The following is a 19,433-nucleotide window of genomic DNA, read 5'->3' on the forward strand; positions in this document are numbered from 1 at the left end:
GAATTAGGCCGTTTAGTAACAGCGCTGAAGTCTGAACAAAAAGAAAAAAACAGATACTTGGAAAATTAACAAAAGAAAGAAAGTTAATTGGTTCATACAGAGGAAAGGAGCTAAAAAATGTTAGCAAGATGCAGCAGAGCAGCTTCTTCTCATTTCTTTCATCAACTCAGAAACAACAACAACAGTAAAGATGCTGCCTTTAAATTTATTTCACACCAAAGCTATTTCAAGGCTGCCACAGCGGCAGCAATGGCAGCTTCTCCAATTCTTTCGTCACAGAAGGTTTTTCCCAGCAATTCAGTGGTATGTATGAGATTCTAATGCTAACCCATTTTTGGGTTTCCTTTAATTTGTTGACCGTCTTAAGCTTTTTATGATTTTGTGATCATGGGTTTTTGTGTATTGTATTTGATTTGGGTGTGCGTTTCACTTGGTAAAATTTGCATCTTTGCTAATGTCAAGAAAATTTTTGATTTTGTTCACGATTGATTTCTATCCAGTTCAAATGATACAAGAATGAAAATGGGGCTGCGGGATTGAAGTTATTGTGAATGATAACAAGTTAGCGTATTGATGGGATTGATGTGCTTGTTTTTCTTTAACAGGTGAATTTGGATAAAATTTTTCGGTCTAAGCCTTGTTCTTTGGCTTTGGCTCCGGACTCTCCACTCAGAATCGAAGAGCCAGAGTATGAGGGAATTAGGCGTCTTGTGCTCAAGTTATTGCTGTTTTATAGTAAACAAAGTAAGTCTATTCGAGGAGCTAATGTGGTGTACCGACGAATTGTGTCACAAGTAGATAGACCTGCCATTTATGAAGGTGAGAAAATTCTCATGCTCTTGTTTACTGTAAGACATTTAGAATTCGGGCTATACATTTACTATCCTCTTTTTTCATGCAGTATTCAACTTGGAGAAGACATTTAAAATGACATTCTCATTGCTTGTGCTCCACATGTGGCTTTGCTTACGTCGATTGAAACAAGAGGGAAAAGAAGGTGTTGAATTCGGGCAATACATATACGAGATTTACAATCATGATGTGGAGTTGAGAGTATCTAAAGCAGGGGTACAGTGTCTATTTAATTTGCATTTCATATCATTGCATTGTTAATGTTATCCTGTTGCCTGGAAAGATTATCTTTTTACCTGGCTATCTTATGAAACTTTCAGAAATTTCATGTCGAAAACATGAGTAAATAAGCCTTTTGCTTTCTGTCATCTGATGGTTAAAGTAACCATCAGTCATCATATGCTGCTATATCCCTGATGTCATCTTCTCCTATGCAGTGAAAACCACACAAAATTGTTCTGAATTGTGCATGCTCTTGAAAGTGGAGACCATGTCACTACGTGTCCCATTGTTAGAATGCCACTCCAGTTCCTAAGTAAAACCCAAAGTTATTTACTGCTTTTCATTCATTGCCCTTCAACGTATAGGATGGGGAGCTCTGCCTATGGTTGTGGTTTTTGGGTTATGGGTGACTGTTAATGCGAATAACTCATGGAGTAATCAAAACCTTTCTGCTCGTTGTTTATGCCCATTTGTAATGGCAGGTTAACTTGCTTCTGACCAAATGGATGAAAGAATTGGAGAAAATATTATATGGAAATATTGTTGCTTATGATGCTGCCATGCTTCCCGAGGCTAAACCGGATGAGCTTCCAAAGGTGATATGGAGGTAAGACTGTCATCAGAACTTGGTGAAGGCTTTTCATTGAAAATTATCAGTAGTATTGTAGAATGAGACTTGATGCTCCTTGGGTATGTTCTGTGCTAGAATCCTTATGTTTCTATCTTCCAATGAAAATCTTGTAAATGGCCATTCGAGAGATCCTCAAATCACCTCAATATTATGCATTCCATTTGTTTATGATACTGCTTATGTTTGAGTCTAGACTGGGTTGATCTTTGGCCAGGGTGCTGTAACTTGTGCTGAGCTCAAGCTGTACTAAACAATGTCCCGACTACCTCCTTGTCCTTTGTGTTTGGTACTTGCACCTTCTGTTAATCAGCTTCATGGCCTTAGTTTTTTCTCACAAGTTTGATACTGGTGGTGATTGATGATAATTTGGGGAAAAGTATTCTTTATTTTGAAGTACTACTATCTGGTTAGGATACTGCTTATGTTTGAGGTCAGACTGGGACTAATTTTAATGGTAATTTGTGGAAAAGTATCCCTATATTTTGGAAGTTTTGTTTTCTTCTTCCTGTCAACAAATAATGACTTGTAGTGGTCAATAGTTTCAAAAATGAACTGGTCGCTTGGAAAAGATGTTACCTAAAGACGAGGAGCACTTTGTTATTATATTTTCATATTTGGGTCTTTAATTTTTGTAGTGCTTTGGTTAATTGTTATCAACTTTCCAAGATGGATAAGGTTTAACTCTTTTATAAAGAAGAGTAACGTCTAGTAATGCCACACACAAGATGACCTCTTTCGTCCCTCATGTGAGCAGAAAGCATCCATTCCTGCTTTTCAAGTTCAGAAAACTATTTGGCTTTATGTTTGAATATTTTCCTATATATATATGAAAGCATAAAAAAGACTCAAGATGAAGAAAGGTGATGATAATTAATGCATTTGAGCTGTGTCTTGCAGGAATGTCTTTTCAGATGATGGTACAACTGAGCCAGATGATACTGCATCACAGGCTATCCAGGCATATTCTCATCTCTGCTCTTTCATTGTGATAAGACTAGATGAATTGTGTGATTTTCTTGCCCTGGGTTTATCACTATGAGAATAGAAGTAATAATAAGAAATATAATTCAAAGTAATAATAAAAATAGAAGGCTACCATCAAAAGCATAAGTATTCCTTGAGAATAGAAGCCACCAAACCACCATAAGTAGTGATTTTCCATATTTGTGAGTGTCAAAGTTGTTTATCACTATGGGAATGAAGTATGGTGAAATAGAAGTAATAATAAGAAATAGAAGGCTACCATCAAAAGCATGGGAGCATGAGAAGAGATTACTTATTCTTTCTCTTTTCATCAAAACACCTTAGGGTAGCATAAACAAAGCCATAATATCTTGGTAGCTTTATCATAAATATTATTCTAAAACCATCTAAAGGCATCAATCAATAGTATAATTATGAGTTTTTCTCATTGTAAAATAGTTAATGTATTGAAGGCATATATTTAAATTTATTTTTTTTCTACGCAATACAATTTACACGCAATTTAACATTTATCTCCTTTTAAAAGTTTAGTATTAAACAGAGTGTTACTGTACTAATATTAAATGCTATTGATTTGTTTAAAAAAATAATCAAAGCATAAATCATCAATTATTTTTAATAAATAATTCTTCTTCACATGTGTAATTTACTCTTTATTATTAACAAATTTTTTAATAAAAATTAGCTTACTACGCATGATCATGTAATTTGAGAGCTAAATAATGGCATGCTAAGCAATGGATCGAAGTACTGTCATTCTTTTTAAAAATATATATATTTATGTCTTATTTTTATAAAAAATTTATTGAAAAGAAAGTATACTTTCAGATTTGAATTGCTAGAAATTACCAGATAAATTTAGAAAGAACTGAACATTGGTAAAATCAATACGAAATTTAAAGTACAAAAATTATATTTAGTAATTTACTAACAATATCAGTGTCTTTATACTCTTATTCTCCATGCATTAAGGTGTAATAAATTCTATTTTTTTCCTATTCCATCAAATAAAATTATCAAGATATTTTCCCCTCTTCACATTATTCATATATTGATTTGAACAACAATTTTATGCAATGCCTGGGTTAAAATCCAGTTTTTTCAGTTTATTGAATGATTTGTTGTCATCTATCCTGGACCATACTTTGCCCAGCATTTTGGAACACGTCCATCAGTATAAAATGATGGTTATGAAAGAGTTCATTTGTATGAGAAGCTCTATTTGTACAACAATTTCTTTTTAAAATCTTTATCTGAAGGTTTTTTTTTTTTTTTTTCAATGAATGCAAAGAGAAACTAATTAATTTGTTGATAACTGCAGGCAATGGCCAGGTATGTGCGCCATGAAGCTAGCTGTCTTTCCTTAACTGGTACTTTCGCTGATATGATTTGATTACTTATGTCATTTTGTTGGGGCGTATTATTGATCATAAAGTTAATTTATGTGCTTTGCTCTGTGGAAGAACATGTGTTGGCCAAATTAGATATTTGGTGAGAAACACACCTGGGAAGATGGGAAATTTTTCAGGAAAGAGGGATGGATTTCCATGCTAACTCTAGATTGCCAAAAAAGTTTACTTTTGTTTGCAAGTATCTTGTAACTGCTGATATACTCAGTGGTTCACTAAGTTGAGCATCAGCTTGGCATAGTTTGAACTCTTAAGAACCTCCAAATAATTTTGGTATCATAAGCATGCTCAACACACACACACACACTCACAGCTCTCATCAATCCATTTAGATACATTGGATTGGCGCTTTGTTCAAAAGCTGTGTTATCTTTATTGTCATACACCAGGTAACTAGCTTTGACTACAGAACCATAGGCCCCCCAACTTGCATGTTGTTTCAGCATTGTAGTTTGTGAACATTTGATTTATTTTAATTCTAATATAAATATAAATGCAAATGCATTTTCTTGTCACATCTTTTGTGGGGGGCTTGTACTTCCCAGTTTTTGAATGTGATCCTATTAAGATTCGTGGTAAACTAGTGGAATGGGTGTTTGTATTTGTAACATATTTTTCTTTCTATGCCTATTGACTAAGTTGTTAAATTGACTGCGCAGACAAAGAAGCAATGTTTTCTGGGAATTTCATGTTCACCTCCTTGGAGAACCTGTCATCTCATGCAAGAAGATAAAATGGAAGAGGTCAGGGAAGTCCTGTTGGAGATTCTGGTGTTACAAGATGTTTTTGTGGAAAGAAACAAAGGATATTTCTCGCGCATCTCAAGCATTACATGGTAGAAGCTATGAAGCCATGTTGAAGTTGATTATTTCATCGCCTTTATCACTAATTTTTGATACTTGTGATAAATTTTAGAACGAATGCATTTCATACATAAGATGGGATCTTAATCCTGCGTAGAAGCCACCAATTAGCTAAATATTCATGATGAAGTCTCTGTATTTCGATTTCTTTGAAATAAAAAGAACTAGAAGTGTGAGGTTACTAATGATGTGGAACGTGGATAGCAAAAGAAAAGAAGAATTTCTTTCCTTTTTTTTCTTTTTTCTTTTAATCTTTTTCACGTAAGATAGGAAAATAAATCTTTGGAGAGTTTTCTGAAAATAGCAGGTACCAAAAAAAAAAGTGCTGGAAAAACTTTTGGTAACAGTGCAGCTCAATAGATGGCGCTGTTGGTGGCGCACGCTCCAATTTTTTTAAAATTATTGAAATTGCCACTGAGTTTCATTCTATTATTTATTATTATTATTATTATTATTATTTACGGTGGATTACAAATTGAAAGAGGAACTTGAATTTTGCCTTTTCAGTTGAATATTTATGAGGTCTCTTGGCATAGCCTTACTGTCTGTTTTTATATTTTAAAAGTATTTTAAAAAAAATTTAATTTTTTTTTATTTTTTATTTTTTATTAGCTTCAAATTAATATAATTTTAGTATTTTAAAATTTAATGTGATAATGTTAAAAATAATTTTTAAAAAATAAAAAAATTATTAGCATGTATTTTGACATGAAAAGTTATTTGAAAAGCAACCACAACCATATTATCAAATAAACAGAGGTATCATATAAATTTTTTATCTTTTTATGGCCAAATTAAATCCCAATTACTTCAAATTTATTGACAAAAGGCAAGATTGAAAAATAATGATCAAGATGAGAAGAAAAATAGAGAAAATAGATGGTAATTTTAGAATTAGATAAAAAAATTTAACTCAGTCCTTTTATTTCTCAGATTATAAACTTTTAATTTTATAATATTTTAAAAATTTAATTTTAATCTAAAAATATATTTTTTTTATTTGTTAGTTTATAGTTTGAAAGATAAAAGGGAAAGGATCATAAATAATTTTCCAATGACCAAGGATTATAAAAAATTAGAATAATAAACGACGCGTCATGAACATATATATATAAAGGCTGGACAGTGCGTTGTTTTCACTTTAATTAAAGAAAACTAAATTTTATTAAGCTGTAATATGACTACAAATGAAAATGGTTTAAAGACATTAATACATTATTGTTTTTAAATAAAAAGAAATTTAAAAAATATTTAGGGATTAAGAATAGATTTTTTATTTTAGAATAGAAATTGAATAAATATGTTTTACAACTCTTCGTGTAACGTTTTTATTTTATTTTCTCCTTGGATAGTGTATATTGGCCAGGATTTATTTTATTTCATTCCTTTTTTTTTTTTCTTAAAAAGTTAATGTCATCGATGGAGTTAATATGTTAAACGATGCAAATAGATTGAATATGAAGATTCAGTGGTTGTGTGGACAGTACACAAAGTAGTAGCTGACAAGATTTTATTCTATTTTAAAAATCCCATATTTTATAAAAGAAAAACAAACAATCATTAACGAGTATGAGTGAACAATCAGCAGCCCAAGCATCTCCTCTGCTTGCCAAAAATTGTTCCTTTTTTAAAAGATATGTCTTTGTTCCAAAAACAATATCGTAGTATATTAATAATTAACCAAAATAATTAACGTTATATTCTCTCGGTGGGCCCCGGATTGGTTGTGAAACACGATGATTAGTGGGCCTATTCTCTTGACAGGATAACAATGATTTAGGATACCATGTGAGTAACAGTTATTTTTTATTTAAAAATAATTTAAAAATATATATATATATATTTTTTAAAATATTTTTAAAATATAAAAATAAATTTAATGTAAAAATGACACAATACAAAATTTTGTAAGTTTAATTATATAATCTAGTTTAATTTAAGTAAAATACTAAAATATAATATATATTATTTTATAATATATCTTTTTAAGTTGAAAGTATTCTAGACTTGAAACTTGTACAAGCAAATATTATTTTATATTTAATTTTTATCAAATAAATAAAAATAATAAAACTTAAAATTATGATCACTTAATTATTAAGATTCGATAATATAAAAAAAATTTATTTAATCTAATAATTTAAATTATTATAATAAAATTTTAAAATATAATTTATATTATTGTTTAATACACAACAAATTTTTTTTATTAATTTTATGGACGGAAGTCCAAATCAGTCAGTAATGCATACACTTTGTACGCCAGCAAAGCAACCAAACTACTAGAGAGAGGAAAGGAGGAGAGGGAAGTAGCGTGAAAAGGGGGGGAAGCATAGCTTAAAGTGTCGGCAAACGTTCTGGTTGAAACTTCTCGAAGAGAAAAGGAGAGGGTAACTGGTGGTTAGATAGACGAAGACGAGGATGCCCCCATCTAAAACTATACTCTCTCTCTTGCAGATTGCTCCTCCAAGAATTAAAACATGCTCAAAATCACCACCAGTTCTGTATACGTGTAGTTAATTATGCATCTTCTTGCACTTTATCAACAATTTACACAGCTTCAGGGGACAAAATTAACTTGTTGATGTGCATAATCGATAGTTTCTTCTGATCCATGTAAATCAAACGGGTTACAGTGATCCATGTACATTATTGTATGTACTAATGTACACAAGTATGGTTTCTTTGCTGTGAAGTATAGCTCAATTAATTAGGTTTTAGTTTTAATTTTTAAAAATTATTAATTTAAATATTATAAATCTCATAACCACTAAAAATTTACTTAATTATTAATTTTATAATATTAAAAAATTAATTAAAATACACAAAAATTAATCCAAATACTTGCAATTAAACATAAAAAAAATAATTTGTCCGCTTTGGGAAGGAAAAGGGATGAGGTTCCTTACCATCGTTAGTTGGGTGGCACCTTTTCATTCACCAACACTAAAAAATTATGATCAAAAACCAATCCCCACTTCACAAACAATTATGATGTCTCCTCTCTTCCCAATATTGGAGGTGATATAGACAATGGACAAATAATGATGGTGAAATATTTTTTAAAATGTTTTTAATATTGAAATTATATTAAAATAATATTTTTTTTTATTTTAATATTAATATATTAAAATAATAAAATTATTAATTTAAAAAATAAAAATTTAAAATCTTTTAAAATTAGGAGAATTCTAATCTCAATTAATGAGCCGGTTTGTTGTTATATTTAAAAAACATTTTTAAAAAATTATTATTTTTATTTTAAATTATTTTAACAGGTTAATGTTAAATTTTTTTACAATTAAAATATATAATTTTAATATTTTAAAAAATAATCAGATTAATAAACACCATGTGAACTGGTTGAAGTTCTTGGAAAGCAAATTCCATTACCAAACTCTACTTTTCTTCTTTTTTTTGTTTTTTTTGGGCCCACTGTCTAGAGTGAGAAAGAAAGAAATACACCGCAGATTTAGCTGTTAGAAACACAGCGTTGGACAGACAGGCTGTCCTTGTCTAGTAGCGGACTGGTCACCTTCACAACCACATTTAATAAATTCAATAAATATAATTCCGTACTTAAAAATGTTAGCAAAAACGTGGAATAAAAATAAAAATAAAACCCCAACCCAACCCAACTTTCTCACATGATATGATACTGCTTGACTCTCCACCGTCACCAGTCTCCGCTGTCCACCATTCATAATACCCTCCTCACACCTGAAAAGAGAGAGAGTAACACAGCCCGCATTTTCTTTTTGTCAATACAGTGTCGGTGGGGCTTCGAGTTCTCTGCCTCTTGTTTTTGTTTTCTTGAATTGAGGGAGAATCAAAAGTAAGGTAATTTACTAAATAAACACAAGAAGAAAGGGTGAAATCTTAAGAATATGTACGGAAGAGATCCATGGGGAGGACCCCTGGAGATAAATGCAGCAGATTCAGCAACAGATGATGACAGGAGCAGGAACTTGAATGACTTAGACAGGGCAGCTCTGTCAAGGCCATTGGACGAGACTCAGCAGAGTTGGTTGCTGGGTCCAGCTGAGCAAAAGAAGAAGAAGAAATATGTGGATCTGGGCTGTATCATTGTTAGTCGCAAGATCTTTGTGTGGACTGTTGGGAGTATCGTAGCTGCTGGTCTATTGGTTGGTCTTATTACTCTTATTGTTAAAACTGTGCCTCGCCATCATCACTCTCATGCTCCAGCTGATAACTACACTCTTGCTCTGCATAAGGCACTCATGTTCTTCAATGGTCAAAGATGTATGTTTCTTTTTCTTTTCCTTTTTTTCTTTATCCTGATCTGATCTGATTTCGGTTAGTTCATGTCTGCATGCCTCTTGAATTCATTTATTTGTTAAATCTGGAAGATAACATCATTTTGTAGCTAGGAGGAGAGGCTTTTTCAATGAGTCTAGGATTATACCTGCTTAAGGAACATTCATCATCAGTCTTAACAAACCCAGATCATGAATTTACTTAAATTTAACTATATTCAGATCATCCATATTCAGGAAAGTAGAGAATCTTTCTTTCTTTTTAGTTAGTTTGAATGTGATCCCGTAGATCATGAATTATTCAAGAAGGTCGTTAAGTTGCACGGATTCAGATCATTAATTTCGGTTACTGTTGCTGCTGTTATTGATAATGATCATAAATTCAAAGAAATAAAGAATCTTGATTTTGTTTATGTTTGTGTTTTGATGGAAAATTCCAGCGGGAAAGCTTCCAAAGCATAATAACGTGTCATGGAGGGGAAGCTCGTGTTTGAGCGATGGGAAAGGTAAACAAGGTAGTTTTTACAAAGATCTGGTGGGTGGATATTATGATGCTGGGGATGCGATAAAGTTCCACTTCCCTGCTTCTTTTTCCATGACAATGTTGAGCTGGAGTGTTATTGAATATAGTGCGAAATATGAAGCTGCTGGGGAGCTTAACCATGTCAAAGAACTTATAAAGTGGGGAGCTGACTACTTTCTTAAGACATTTAATAGTTCTGCTGATACCATCGACAGGATAGTTGCACAGGTGAATTGACTTCATTTATTTTATCTAAACATAGATATAATGTATCTGGACTGAATTTATTTCATGACTCCCATTCACTTTAATGTCGATGACGCTTGATTTTGCAAAGAAAACATTATCTTGCTTGGTGCACTTCATGGAGGGCAGGGCTTTTCTCAATCTTTCTAACTTACTGAGCAAGTTCTTGTCTGATGGTTTCTCCTTGAAAAATCAACTTCTGCTCATGCATAGAAAATTTCCCGCTTATCCTTGAATACTAAAGTGGAGATTGTTTAGAGCTACTGCATTAGCCATCATTGCATTATAATCTTGTTAGTTAGTTAGTTTAAGATGCTTAAAACAATGCGTGCCAGTCATCAAATTATTGTTGTTATCTTTGTTTGTGGATCTTCTGTAGGGTATATGGTCTGACATTTTGATTTCCACTCCCTTACAGGTTGGCTCGGGGGATACTTCTGGTGGGAGTACCACTCCAAACGATCATTATTGCTGGATGCGTCCTGAGGACATTGATTACGACAGACCTGTAACTGAATGCAGCACCTGCTCTGATCTTGCTGCAGAAATGGCTGCTGCCTTAGCTTCTGCATCTATTGTTTTCAAAGATAACAAGGCCTACTCTCAGAAACTTGTTCATGGTGCCAAAACTCTCTTTAAATTTGCAAGGGACCAGCGGGGTAGATACAGTGCAGGTGGTTCAGAAGCCGCCATTTTCTATAATTCAACTAGTTACTGGGATGAATTTATTTGGGGTGGAGCTTGGCTATATTATGCAACTGGAAATAATTCCTATCTTCAGCTTGCTACAATGCCTGGCTTAGCCAAGCATGCTGGTGCATTTTGGGGAGGGCCAGACTATGGTGTGCTTAGCTGGGACAACAAGCTTGCTGGTGCTCAGGTTAGTGAAGCTTCTTATCTATATTCTATCATGCTTTACCTAGCCATGCAATTAACTTTCCTTCAGAATGTTATTAATTTCACCATGCCTCTATTCTTGCTTTGAATTTATTAAAAGATCTTATATTGTTTCAGTATAATATACACACATGTTGAGTTTCTTTAGGAGTTGATGTATTCTAGATTTTGAAGGCTACTGAAATTTAAGGTAGCTATGCATATATATGGATTTTATTTGATACTTGTTAGAGAGTAATTTAAAACTATTTGTGGGGCCTTACTCAAAAGCTTATTCTCAAGATATAATTTATATTATTTTCAAACACCCTCTCAAGTGAGATCTTTTTGGACTTGAAACTTGCAAAGGTTCATGTTCCCATGTGCTATTAATAGAGGAAAGAATGGGGTCCTACGATTCGAACTTAGGATCTTTTGATCAGTTAGGCTGAACTATCTCAATCAAAAAGCTTATTTCATTGTACTTGTAAATTTATCTCTTGCCTTTTCTTAATTGTACTCTTTTCTACTTTCTTGATTATTTCATGATTCATTTGTTTGAAACCTAATGAATTGCCATTGACATTTTGCCCAAATGTTGAATTGTCAACAATGATCCCCCATTAGGGTCTTGTTGACATCTTTGTGCTTCTACTTTTACTGTTAAATCATATTGTGGCTAGCTCGCTATTAGTTAACTTTGAAATTTATGGTATCTTTCCCGATGATTAAATTTTGTTATGTGTGATAGCTACTTTTGAGCCGCCTAAGATTGTTCTTGAGCCCTGGTTATCCATATGAAGAAATTCTGAGGACATTTCACAACCAGACCAGTATAATCATGTGCTCATATCTGCCAATTTTCACAAAGTTTAATAGAACAAAAGGTAAACCATCTCTTGTATGACTAGCCTGATAGTGGATTAATTTTGGGATCCCAGTTTAACTTTGTTGATGATGTACTACAGGAGGCTTGATCGAGTTAAACCATGGAAGGCCTCAGCCCCTTCAGTATGTCGTCAATGCTGCCTTCCTAGCAACCCTATTTAGTGATTATCTTGAAGCTGCTGATACACCTGGATGGTATTGTGGACCAAATTTCTACTCTACTGATGTGTTGCGTGATTTCGCCAAGACTCAAGTATGTCAAGCCCTATTTAATTAGATGTTCTATAGTAGATATTTTCATAACTTTGGTGGTTTATAACTTCATTTTTGTTTTGTTATTGTGATAGATTGATTACATCCTGGGCAAAAATCCTCGTAAAATGAGCTATATTGTGGGTTTTGGTAATCATTACCCAAAACATCTCCACCATAGAGGTGCATCTATCCCTAAGAACAAGATCAGGTATAACTGTAAAGGAGGATGGAAATGGAGGGACACCTCGAAGCCAAACCCAAATACACTTGTTGGAGCCATGGTTGCTGGCCCTGACAGGCATGATGGTTTCCATGATGTTCGCACCAACTATAATTATACAGAGCCAACGATTGCTGGAAATGCAGGATTAGTTGCAGCACTTGTGGCCTTGTCTGGTGACAAAACTACTGGGATTGACAAGAACACCATATTCTCTGCAGTTCCCCCAATGTTTCCAACTCCTCCACCACCACCAGCACCTTGGAAACCATGAGATGCCACAGTTGACAGTTTTTAAGAGTTTATCTGTGTGGCTTTTGGTAAGATGATTTTGCTGCAATAGAGTTTGGACTTGGAACATCTTGGGAGGTAAAGATGATGCTACTTAAGGAAGGAGGATGGTCATAGGAAAGACTACAATGCATAAGTTTGTGAAGATGACTGGGGTATACGAGCTTGGGAACTTGGACGATCATTAAGAAATTGATATTTTGTACCCTAAGATGTCTGTCTGATTTTGTGATATACCTAGTATATGTGTATGATATGTAACGTTGTATTCTTTGGAAAAAAAATGTCAATTCAACAGTTCAAAGACCGATTAACAATAAATTCCATTTAATGTTGAAACAGATCTCATCTCATTACTGGATTTGCAATTCCCATATCTAATTGTTATCCGTGCATATGTGGATTCAGTTTTGTACATTCTGTGCATATTTTGGTTGGAACATTCACCACCAAGTGTTGCACACGTCATTTTGGTGATTTCCATTACCAATGCCCTGTGAATTTGTCTCTTATCCCCCCGTGTTTGCAACCAAATTTATGCCTCGAAGGAGACTATTTCATTAGATATGCGGCATCTGCCGGATGTAGCTTCTACTAAAAACGAGGTAATCAGGAGTTCATAGACATTGATCTGCTATTGAGTTAAAGAATCCTTTTGTAGTGTGCTCCAGCAAAATTGGAACCTTATTCGCGTGACAAACGTGAGAGGTGGACTCCAAGAGAATCCTTTTAGAACTTCTGTGGTTCTAATTAGTCCTTAGCCAATCTCAGAATGTACTTCTACTTTCCCATTCTCACAATCTTTTCATGTTCCAGGAAACTTTCAAATTCTTTTACCAGACTCTCAGGAAATACGGACTATGAAGGATGAGCCCAAATCTCCGCAGTACACACGGACATGGGTGGTTGCTGCTGTCTGCTTTGTTATTGCTCTCGCCACCATTTTTGCTGAGCGCGTTCTTCATAAACTGGGAAAGGTTTGTTACATTCGTATGTATCTTTTACACTTGAGCTAGGTAAATATTTTGGTTCAATATTTAATTTTTTTGGTTCCCAGATTGAACATCCTCAGCTATCTATATTTAAGCTATTCTTTTAAAAACTTCATATTTGGACCCAAAGCGAAACTGAAGTGAAGATAAATTTAAAGTTATGCACCGCCACTGATTGCAGAAATGAATGTGCGAGATGATGCAGGTATCGTACACTGCTCATAAAAAATGTTATTGCTTCTGAACCTGTCTTTTCTTCCTCTCCACTAAACATTCTCAGCTTTTTATATTTATATTTATGTTATTTAAATGTTGTTTCTGCATCAACTGAATTTTTAAGCAAATAGAAAGCGCTTTTAGACGAGTGCTTGGTAATGAAAAGACACTAAATTAATGTTTTCTTGAGTTTTTTCTTTTTTAAAGACAAAAAACTTTAAAAGGCACCTTAATCGCAACGTCAAATAGTCCCTTAAAGCTGAGAGGTGTTGTTTTTCACCATGTAAGAGGTTTTCTGATGCATATAGAAATCTCGAAGATCCCAAGGGTTTGGGTGGTTGACTTTTGTTTGGAAATTCAGTTCTTGAAGAGACAAGGTGAATTGTTTGAAGCCTTACAAAAATTAAAAGAAAGTTAGTCAATCTTTCTCTCCCCAATCTCTCCTGTACAATTGCACTTATAAATATTTCCAGAAAATATAGATACAGTGCGCAGGGTTGCAGTGGATTACTTTGAAACAACTCTATCACTGCTTGTGAGACATAATTGAGGGAGTTGCAGTACAACACAAAAACATGCTCTTTTCTAAATCAAGCATGTTACTATTCTTAGATTATCTAAAAAGTGTCCCCAAGAACAATGTTTTTTGGATGTTATTTCCTGAAAACAAATTTCTCATGAAGTCTGAGGTCGCAATAGGAGTCGTAAAGTTTCGTCTAGATCATACATCATGGAAAGAGCGGGCTACACCGTGCCAAGGCTTATTACGGAGTAATTCCAAAAGGGAGATCACTACATATTTGAGAATTTTCTATGATTCTATTTTTTCTGTTTCTTCCCTAATTATCCAAGAAAACGAGCCTTCTCATTGCTTTATTTGGTGGATGCAGTTTGATTTTTCAAGTTCTATGCAGTTACCCACCTTGCCTTTGGACGCTGTAGCATCCCAGGTTGGTGAACGTACACACCAAGTTTCACGTTGAGCTCTTTAATGATTGAAATGTTTCAGAAACTCATCTTCTTCCTTTTTGCTGATGGTATCTGAGTGAGTGGCGATGGGCACCAGGTTCAAGAAAAAATGCATGTTTGTTGACGGAGTGCAGTTAGCATTTGGTTGGGAAGCTCAGGATGGACCGCGAGGGACCCCAAACGTCCATCACGGAGCATATAGCCATAGAACCGGCTCACAGGGCGGGGCATGCTTTCTTCTGCAACCCAAGCGCCTGCATCTTGAAATTTGGTTGCTTGGCAAAAGAAAAGAAGGGACGCCCACTTACATCTCCTAAAGCCTTAAATATGAGCATATTCATCATTCAACCAAACCACTGTTCATAACTTCACCTTTTCTGTGAATATTATTCACTTTGTTTCAGGTGATTTGCCATTCATTGCTGCTCTTTTCATACCACCTAAAATCCCCCGCAACCTACTGAACCGAATGCATTTGTGGTAAATAAAAGAAAACCAAAGCCTCAATCAGATGCAGGTGATTTTGCAGCCTTATTTCTTCTTTCTTGTAACATATGTGAGACATTTAGTGGATACATCTATAGATCAGATCGCCAAAGTCAAGCTAAACAAGAAATCTTGACACATCAAACAAGCTTTATGACAAAACAAAAACATGTGTAACTTTTGATCTGATCATTAGATCGGACTGAAATTAATCTAATTCCGTATAGGATTGACCCACTAGCCCCAGGCTAGGAACAACTCCACATTAAACTCAGAAGATGTTTTAGATTTTACTTTATTTTCTTAGTTATTTTCATATTCCTTTCCTAGTTAAGTTTTAAAATTTTAATTTAATTTAGTTTTAATAGCTAGGTCGATTTGGCACTTATTTAAACAAATCAATATAACAATTATTGAATTTCAAAATATATCAAACAAAATTTTCTCGATAGTATAGGATTGTAATCTTAAAGCTTGAGCGACCCTATTTTTTGTTATACTCTGAATCACATACGGTACATAATGTCTATGTTTGCTTTCATGATCATTGTTGTTATTCTTTTTATTGTCACATAAATTTGCCAGTAGAAAACTGAATCTAATCTCTCACGCTACCGAATGGCAAGCTTTCTTAATAGTTTTGCAAGTATGCTCAAGCATCATTGAAGAATGACTCTAGAAGGTTAAAGCTCATAATCTCAACAATTTGAGGAAGAGAAGCTAATGGTTGCCTTATTCCATACCCAGGAGATGTTTATTTCCCTGTATTTACTAAAAATATAAGATTACTATCATTCAGAAGATAATAAACAAAAAAGTTGTTTCTTGAATGGTAAGAAAGAAAACAAGCACGGCAAAATATGCTAAGAAATTTCACCTTTAACGTCCCCTAATTTTCCTTCTGAATTCTATTTTATGTAGTTACAAACATAAACCCCCTCAAAAAAAAAAAAAAAAATTGAACAAGGAAGTTACAATGATCACCTAGCCTACAAATGCCATCTAACATATCAATTTCAACAGGTACATATATTTTCCTCCTACGTGTTCAGGCTACAATGAAAGAGATGACAAACCTGCACGCTTAGGTCTTTCAAGTGGAAGCTTTCCCATCTCATGACTTTCTTGGTGGGAGGGCGGAACTTCTTCAGTAGCCTCTGCCCTTTCAAGCTCCTTCAGAGCTCGTTTCGCATAAATAGTAAAGGCAACAGTAGTAACAATTGCAATGATGAAGGAGATGATGTTGTATGTTATTTCCACAGTAGTCAAGTGATAGTTCCCATACTTCACATCAGCAAATGTCCTTATTAACCTACCACTGCACCGAAGCACAAACATGAGGTTGAGATGGGCCAAAAATATTCCCAGATATCTATTTTCCTTGTATATTTCATTGGAATAAGAACCAATAGTGGCCAAAAATAGTATAACCAAGGAACAGACCTGTATATGTAGATAAAAGCTTCTGGTACCATTCCGGAAATTGAACCCCATAAGTAGGGCCAAAATCTCATACTTGTTACCACTATTGCATAGTTGAAAATTGTGTAAGGAAACGGTGAAACCCTAAAGATGGCAACCACTTTAAATTGATGGAACCAGCTTCCCTCCCCAGCAAGTCTAATCATAGAAGCTTTCTGGGGCCATCTCTTCAACCATTGCTACACATTCAACAGGAGATAATTCACACAGATGGAGATGCAGAAGTAAGTTCCAATATAAACACCAAGTTATATTAGTGAAAAATCATTTGCCTTACATGGATGCGATCACGGAAAACTAGCCCGATCAAATAGGGCAGGACCATCCCGATAGTGGTTCCAACCATGATTATCACGAAACCAATACCATATCCAAAGATCATTCCAGCCAACCACATGGAAGGACCGGAAGGAATTAGGAACACTGGGAACAAGGCAAGAGAAGCAGTAAGCACAAGGGAGAGGACCGGACGGCCAAAGGCAGTTGCTTCCCATTCCATCATTGGCAAGAGAACCTACAACAAAATTGATTAACCTTTGGCATAACCAAACTAAAATACCAAGTTGATCCTTAAGTTAGCCAAACTCGATCAAGCTTATCAGCCAGAATGCTGTATTCATTAATCTAATTTGATACCAAAGAAGAACCATCTCGAACAAATCAGCCGAAAAACAAAAAGTAACAGGACGCGGTTGATGCAATAGTTGTTGATTAAAGGTGCAGAGAAAGCACCAATGCAGGGAAGGCAAAGGGGTAAAAACAAGCGGAGAGGAGAGAAATGAGGAAGTACCTTGTCAAAAAGAAATGAAACACCCCATTTCAAGAAAACAAGAGCTAGTATGGCAATAACAAGGCACCAAATTAAAGCTTTGATCCACCGTATGAAAGCTTTAATCCTCGCTCTCGATTGAACTTGTGAAATGTCGAAGTCACCGACTCTGGGTTCGTCAGATATAACAAGCCTAACATATTCGCTATCTTCCCTAACATTGTGCTCCAATTTTCCACTGTCTTTTCGCGACTCCACCGCTGTATCTGCCATCTTCATTCATAATTTTGAAAAAACAAAACAAAAACCCATCAAATGTAAGGAGAGGTAAAAGGATTAAGCCGAGTTAGATTGTTTCTAGATTTAAGAATTCATCCATGGAATTGTTCAAGGGATGATAATAAGCTGCGCTGAAAATGGAATCGGAAGAATCTTCTTCTCTTCTTATTTTGATCAAGAGAAGAAAGTAAACAGATTTCCTTTTTTGCTAACAATGATATATATATATATATATAAAATATATATATATATATATATATATAGAGAGAGAGAGAGAGAGAGAGAGAGAGAGAGAGAAACAGAGCATAAATTCCTCCTGAGCTATGGAAAACAGTCATAAATGGATCACGCACCACCACCACAGGGACCAACGCCACCCTTTCTTAAAGTGACCACCACCTCGACGGCTCGACCCTCCCCTGCCCTGCCCCCCACCACGTCTGTGTCAAAACACACTAATTTTGCAAGAATTATTTGTGCGTACAGAATATGCTTCCCACTTACGCCAAAAAAGCACGCACCTAATCTTCTTTTTATCCCCTCGTTCTAACGTTTCAGGATCTTCCTTTCCAATTGGACAAACGGACTGGAGCTTTCAATTTCCATGATTGCCCACAACTAACAAATCTTAGTTAGAGCCACTGCCCTTCCGTTTGTCCTAAACAACAAAATTAAGCGGATTATTTGGGCAACTAAGTGCGCGCGCGTTTATATATTACCACAAAAAAAACCCTTCAAGCGAATGGAGAATTCATCGTGTATTTGGATATAAATTATAAGCCACCATAATAATTTAATTATCATTTTATTCTTTAAAAAAATCAATAATCTTAGTGGTGGGTTAGAATATTTGCACGTTTTCCTTCCTAGGTGAAGTTTGAGCACATTTATATTAGATTATTTTCTTTTTTTCCCTTTGCTATATATAAGGACTCTGAGTTTTATGAAAATATTCGTAAAAGAAGCAAAACAGGGAGTCCGCTCGCAGAACAACTGTTGATTTTGAGAATCATACAATCTTATCATCGTCGCTTGTTCTTAACACTGGAAAGAGGTCTCTGTTATGGCGAGCGACCATGCGCTCGTCATTCTCACTCAATGGTGGCATCATATTAGTCTACTCATTCAAATTATTACAATGGCGAGAGCTCTTGGAGATTTTTATACAGTCTTGATGTCCAAACCTGCATGTGGAAGTTCAAAAGGACACACATGCTAGATTCTCCCAAACTCCCAAAAATCATATACCTTCCAAGTGCCAACCCCGATACTAAATTTATGATTACACCACTTATAAAGATTATATATTACCTTTGAAAGAAAAAAAAGTATTAAACTTGTATAATAGAGTTTTTTTTAACTTGTTTTTTTTTTTATGATTACACATATGGTGTCGTTTCGGTTCTAAACATCGTCTTTTGAGATGGTGTTTGAAGTACGCTTAAAATAAAATATTAAACAAGGTCTGCTTGCGTGTTTTAGAAACATAAGTTTCATCCTTTCTTTTTTTCACCACACCAAACCGAACAGAACGAACTTAACCTTTTCCCTTCCCTTTTCCTTTTTATTTTTGTTTTCGTTTTTGTTTTCGTGCGTAGAGAGAAAGAGAGCATCAATTCCTCCTGAGCAATGGAAAACAGTCATCAATGGATGACGCACCACACCACACCACACCACCACAGGGACCAACGTCACCCTTTATT

At 34.7% G+C, this 19,433-nt stretch overlaps 3 protein-coding genes across 4 annotated transcripts; 2 read left to right on the top strand and 1 right to left on the bottom strand.

Annotated features, from left to right (window-relative positions):
• Nucleotides 1–5,199, top strand: LOC118049122 (uncharacterized). Its single transcript, XM_035059018.2, has 7 exons — nt 1–303; nt 606–819; nt 902–1,068; nt 1,557–1,681; nt 2,603–2,663; nt 4,011–4,059; nt 4,758–5,199. The coding sequence occupies exons 1-7, from the start codon at nt 118–120 to the stop codon at nt 4,829–4,831; spliced, it is 876 nt and encodes a 291-aa protein (XP_034914909.1). The 5' UTR covers nt 1–117; the 3' UTR covers nt 4,832–5,199.
• Nucleotides 5,200–8,580: 3,381 nt separating this feature from the next.
• Nucleotides 8,581–12,878, top strand: LOC118049123 (endoglucanase 25). The gene is made up of 6 exons (XM_035059019.2): nt 8,581–9,224; nt 9,679–9,989; nt 10,426–10,887; nt 11,635–11,770; nt 11,852–12,024; nt 12,119–12,878. The coding sequence occupies exons 1-6, from the start codon at nt 8,849–8,851 to the stop codon at nt 12,518–12,520; spliced, it is 1,860 nt and encodes a 619-aa protein (XP_034914910.1). The 5' UTR covers nt 8,581–8,848; the 3' UTR covers nt 12,521–12,878.
• Nucleotides 12,879–16,003: 3,125 nt separating this feature from the next.
• On the bottom strand, nt 16,004–18,428 carry LOC118049124 (uncharacterized). Of its 2 annotated transcripts, XM_035059021.2 has the most exons (5): nt 18,084–18,428; nt 17,473–17,724; nt 16,960–17,196; nt 16,644–16,861; nt 16,004–16,518 (listed from the first exon to the last, which is right to left on the bottom strand). In XM_035059021.2, exons 2-5 carry the CDS (start codon nt 17,722–17,724, stop codon nt 16,254–16,256), a joined length of 972 nt encoding a protein of 323 aa, XP_034914912.1. In that variant the 5' UTR covers nt 18,084–18,428; the 3' UTR covers nt 16,004–16,253. The 2 variants fall into 2 exon arrangements, with proteins under 2 accessions (XP_034914912.1, XP_034914911.1); XM_035059020.2 differs by lacking the exon at nt 18,084–18,428 and having other exon boundaries at nt 17,473–17,961.
• Between the last annotated feature and the right edge of the window lie 1,005 nt (nt 18,429–19,433).

This window comes from Populus alba, chromosome 3, assembly GCF_005239225.2.
Source record: "Populus alba chromosome 3, ASM523922v2, whole genome shotgun sequence".
Taxonomy (NCBI): Eukaryota; Viridiplantae; Streptophyta; class Magnoliopsida; order Malpighiales; family Salicaceae; genus Populus; species Populus alba.